At 42.7% G+C, this 5,323-nt stretch overlaps 1 protein-coding gene across 1 annotated transcript; it reads left to right on the top strand.

The window, feature by feature from the left end:
* The first annotated feature begins 1,515 nt into the window (after positions 1-1,515).
* LOC145406812 (uncharacterized) lies at positions 1,516-4,182 on the top strand. Its single transcript, XM_080277944.1, has one exon. The coding sequence runs from the start codon at positions 1,604-1,606 to the stop codon at positions 2,720-2,722; it is 1,119 nt and encodes a 372-aa protein (XP_080134070.1). The 5' UTR covers positions 1,516-1,603; the 3' UTR covers positions 2,723-4,182.
* The last annotated feature ends 1,141 nt before the right edge of the window (positions 4,183-5,323 follow it).

Genomic DNA, 5,323 nt, shown 5'->3' on the forward strand with positions numbered 1-5,323 from the left:
AAGAAAGTGTGGGAATGTCTACGAATAAGTGGGAATGTTTATGAATGAGTGGGGATGCTTAGGAATGTGTGGGTATGTTCAAGGATAAGTGGGAATGTTTAAGAATGTGGAGATCTTTAGGAATAAGTGCGAATGATTAGAAACGAGTGGGAATGTTTAGGAACGATGTATAACTATGAATGGAATATTATTGCTGAAGTCAGATTCTGGGATTACCTTCACCCCGAGGACGTATTGAATTATTCTTGCTCCCCCGAACGATTTTTAAGATGGATCTGTAGAAGTTAAGCATTGATCAAGGCTTTATCTATCCCCTCTCAGACAAACAAATTAATAAATAAATAACCCCCGAACAACATCGTTTGAGGGAAGCAGGAATAATGTCACCGCATTAATCCCTTCACAACGACGATGTATATTCACTCACTTTTACCGCTAAACGATTACCCTCAGTTTATTTTCTGTGAATGGGAGGGGTTTATTAGTCTCCATCAATCCATTCAATCAGCAGTACCCTTTCCTAAATAAAATCGTCTGGTGGCGGAAGGAATAAAATGTAACACTAAGCTGTCGGAGGGTTAAGGCTATGGCAATATTAATATTATTATTTTTCACCTGTTTAGTCCGATGTCTACCTCCAGACGATTTTATTCTGCTTACATTGTTCTAACTGGAGGAGGTATGTGCAGCCTTAATAAACCGCTTCAATAGGAGTTAAGCACAAATGACGTCACCCGGATTCAAGAGGTCAATGGTGAATCGCCCGTACGTATGTGACTTCTTACGCAACCTTGCCAATACGTATGGACCGAGGTTCGTGCGTATTCACCAAGGTTCTTAACTGCCAGTATACACAACCCGTCCACCAGTTTACTTACACAAGAAGATGGAGAATCGTACTTTACTCGGTAGTTTCACTGATATTCAGTCTGGTTTAGCTGAGGTGTTTGTGGAAGCTGTATTGGTGAAGATAAATAATAATCAAGGAATCTTATACGCAACTTCAGCTCAATAACTTTCGTAAATACGGCTCCAGAACATGAGTCAAGCCACCTCCATCCCCTGCCCCCCACCATCACACCGCCCACCCATCCAATACCTCATACATCCTTCCCCCTCCACCCGCCTCATATCACTTCATCCCCGATCCCTCCACCCACCTCATACCACCCTCTTTCCATCACCCACTATATCCTGGCCATACTACTTCAGTTCTATGTTCCACCATACTTTTATCCCTTTCCCACTCGTCCCATACTTTTCCCAACAACCCCCTCCCACCCAAACCCCGACAACATGGGCCAGCAGAACGTATCGCCACGTACGACCGACACCCCTCCAAACGCTGGGCGCTGATTGGTCGATGCACAAATTTCCGAGAACGTCTGTCTATCCGCGGCATCACGTGGGCCCAGCCAGGGCCCAGCAGCGTGCGGTGTGTGAGCGTGTGGCAGCGGGTCGGTGTGTCATGTGTGAGACTGCCAGCCAGACCAGTGTGGTGTGAGGCAGCGTCAGAGAAAGGTGTGTGGTGCGCGGCTCTTCATTCCGCCTGATGAACTAGGAAAACCTTAAGCTTTGAGGAAAGTGTGCGGGAGAGCTGATCATGAGTGAAGTACAGATGGCGTCTGTGGACATCACGCCTCACACGTCCAACTGTGATATCAATATACTAAAAGACCTTTCAAATTCTGAAATAATAAGTCTTCTGGGACTAGAAAGAATGAGTGATGGTGATATCGAAAAGTTTGGGTGGGAAGAAACGTTTTCTCCGTTCGTCCCTATTGACTCTATCCATCCAAGCACACAGACTAAATTGGCCAACTTCGTCGGCATGGACATACCCCTGACACAGACGACAACCCAGGCTACCTGCTTCAACCTCGACAGTAACCTACAAACCGACGGGTCTTCCTACATCAAACTCAACCCAGTCCAGACGCAAGTATCCGAGGTGTTAAGTGTCCAGGTCAGTCCCAGTGCCGATGAGATGCAGAGTGGGGCGGAGCTCAGTTACACCACGTTAAGCCCGGTGGATTCAGCGCAAGTGTGTGACATATCTAGTTCTCAAGTGACTGAAACCCTGGCAATCTCTCCACCAGCGCCTCAGTATGTCACTCTGAACAACCATCTACATCGCCACCAACTTCCGACGTCACGCCCACAGCTTGGCGTCACTACCAGCTGGGCTGCGACACCGGAAGAAGATGTACTGACGCACGCAAGCTCCCTCTCAGATGCGGAGAGCTGCACAGAATCCACAAGCTCTTTCTTAGGATCCCCTGACCCTTCTTCCCCTGTGCCTCGAACTCGGTGCCGGACCAGCTCGGGAACTCAAGGCTCTACTGGACCTAGGAGCTCGTATGAGCCATGTCGGGACCTATACAGACCGAACCCGGGTACCAGTGGATCCACCAGGGTCTCAAACCCACCTGGGAGAAGCTCCACACGCAAGCGCAAGCCCAGAGAACGGAAAACGAAGCTATACGAACGACAGGAACCCTTTGATGACCCGAAACAAGAGAAGAAACGACAAGACGCCATCAACTCGAAGAGGAACCGCGACAGGAAGAAGAAGGGCATGGATGAACTGAGACAGCAGGTTGAGGAGGCGATAAGAGAGCGGGACGAACTGAAGAGGGAGCTGGACGCGTTGCGCAAACGAGAACAAGATTTAGTGTCCAAAATTAAAGTCAACGGACAGTGCAATGCGATTCTGTTGTAACCGCCCACTGAACGGGGGAGGGGGGGGAGTTCATTATCAAAATATGTCAATTCATTAAAATCATTCATTCATTACATCGTAACTCATTCATTAACGCCAATTTCGCTCATTTCCAGTGCATTTCATTTCAATGTCTATAATTTCATACCGAATTCACTTCATTCATTAGTCTGTCTCAATCACCCACTGTCAGTTAAAACGCCATTCACTTCATTTCCTGTCATTTCATTTATTATTACCCGTCACATTTCCTGTCATTTCACTTATTATTACCCGTCACAAAACCATTCATATATTCAGGCTAAAAAACTCGACATACACCATTGCCAGTTTCATTCCACAACACCAGCCTCACAACCATTTGCTCAATCTTAACCCCTTCAGTCCGAGAACGCTATTTTCGTTTTACTCGTGCCATCTCCTGACGATTTTCCCCAGCTCACCCAGGTAGTGGAGGGGTTCATGAAGGCTGTATATAACCCCTGCCAAGTCGAAATATGAGCTGACGGAAATCGTCGGAGGGGGACGAGTAAAGCACACACGTCATCGCAGTGAAGGGGCAGGCCCATTTTATCACGTGATGTTGTAAGGTAGTCGCAAAATCAACAGTTATTCTCGCTATTCTAGTTTTAGCATTTTCAGTTCATAACTGGGTCCTGTGCTTGGTGATTTCGTAACGCCTCTTCCTTAGCGATTTATAATGAATAATGGTCCTGGACATTCTATTTTGTGTTATTTATATAGTTTTAATAGTCGACAACGTTTGCCTCACTAATACATAAGAGGATAATGAGGTGTGATATACAAAGTGAATCGCTGTAGAAGAGGTGCTACGAAGCCTCTTATGGCACCTACAGAAGACTAAGACCATTACTGTGACTCCCATCAAATCCCAGTTACAAACCATAATAGAGTAGGGTGTCTTCGTTATGTTACATTTAGTCACAGTGTTATAAAAAAAACATGCCTACAAAAGTTCTACTGCTGCCTGTAACACTGGACTGCCTATTTCCCTCGATTTACAGAACAGGTTATATGAAAAAAAGGCTGTAATATTTAGGAACACACCCTGACATAACAAAGATTTAACCTCTACTGTTTTAACGCCTGTAAACTGTCAGGTGAAAATAACTTCCATGTAACAACTTCAGTCCGATGACGTACTGGCAGGTTCACTCGCGCTACCTCCAGACTACTTTATTCTGCTCTAGGACAGACTTCGAGCTGGAAGGGTTAGATAAAGCTTTCATTAACCCCTTCACCGCCACAAGTCCTTCCTTAAGCTGATGAAAGTTGTTTGGTGATAGGTTGATCAAAATGACGTCCTCGTGCTGATGGGTAAGATTTTATCAAAAGGCATTCTCAAAGTTCATCCATATAGGCAACGACAAAAAACAATGTGTGTGTGTGTGTGTGTGTGTGTGTGTGTGTGTGTGTATATATATATATATATATATATATATATATATATATATATATATATAGCGACAAAAAACAATGTGTGTGTGTATATATATATATATATATATATATATATATCGACAAAAAAAATGTGTGTGTGTGTATACACATACAGTATTTATATATATTTTGTTCATATTATATATAAAGTTCTCTAAATACAAAATATATTGTACATATTGTACATTTTTTTCCATTGAATAAATAACATTTATCCGTATTGTGCAATGACTTTTCTTATCCCACATTATAATTACATAATTAAAACCCTAAGAAAATTAGCACAAAATCTATAAAATAATGATCAATTGGTGAGAAAATAAATGGGTACATAAAACTCCAGAGAAAAAAGTAGAATGAGAAAACCAAGGAAACCAAATCACGAGAAAAAAAATAAAAAATGAAGACAAAAGAAACAGCAAAAGAATCAAACAAAAATGGGCCTCCCTATCGAATAAACATGCACAAAACCACAAATACAGAAAGGTGAAAGAAAAGGCAAACTTTAAAAATATTACAACATACTAAAAAATATAAATGACCCAAAAACATCACAAAAATCAAATTAAGCGAAAAAATATATACCTGAAGGGAAAATTGAAAGAAAAAAATACACTAAACAAAATTTATAAAAACTAGTACATCGTCCCAATGGATGGCACACTGTAGGATACAAGTTATGATTATTCTTTTATATTTCACCTTAACCTGGCCCAAATTTTCGTCCATTTCTAGTTTATTTCGTGTAGCTCAACGGCAGAAAGACAGGACTAGCACTCTACATCCTCTCCATACCACTAATTCGTCACTAGCGCCATATTCTACTGTATAAGCCAACACTCTCATCCTTTTCATTGCACTAATTCCTTACTAGCACCATATTCTACAAGCTTACACTGTACTGTACATCCTTTCCACAGCATCAATTCGTGACTAGCTCCGTGTTCTAAATGTTAATCTTTTGTTACAACTCAGCATTCAAGACGGTGAGATGGCAGTTTTGGGCCAGGTTAATCAGAAAAGAGTATACAAGCTACATAGTACATTGCCCCCCCTCCCCAGTTCCACCTTTACTGGGACGCGTCAAGGCTGGAGCAGTGTTGCAGGACTGTTTTGTTTATATGGACCTGAATGGACCTC

This window comes from Coenobita brevimanus, chromosome 1, assembly GCF_032717465.1.
Source record: "Coenobita brevimanus isolate Jiangsu-jjx chromosome 1, ASM3271746v2, whole genome shotgun sequence".
In the NCBI taxonomy this organism is placed as follows: domain Eukaryota; kingdom Metazoa; phylum Arthropoda; class Malacostraca; order Decapoda; family Coenobitidae; genus Coenobita; species Coenobita brevimanus.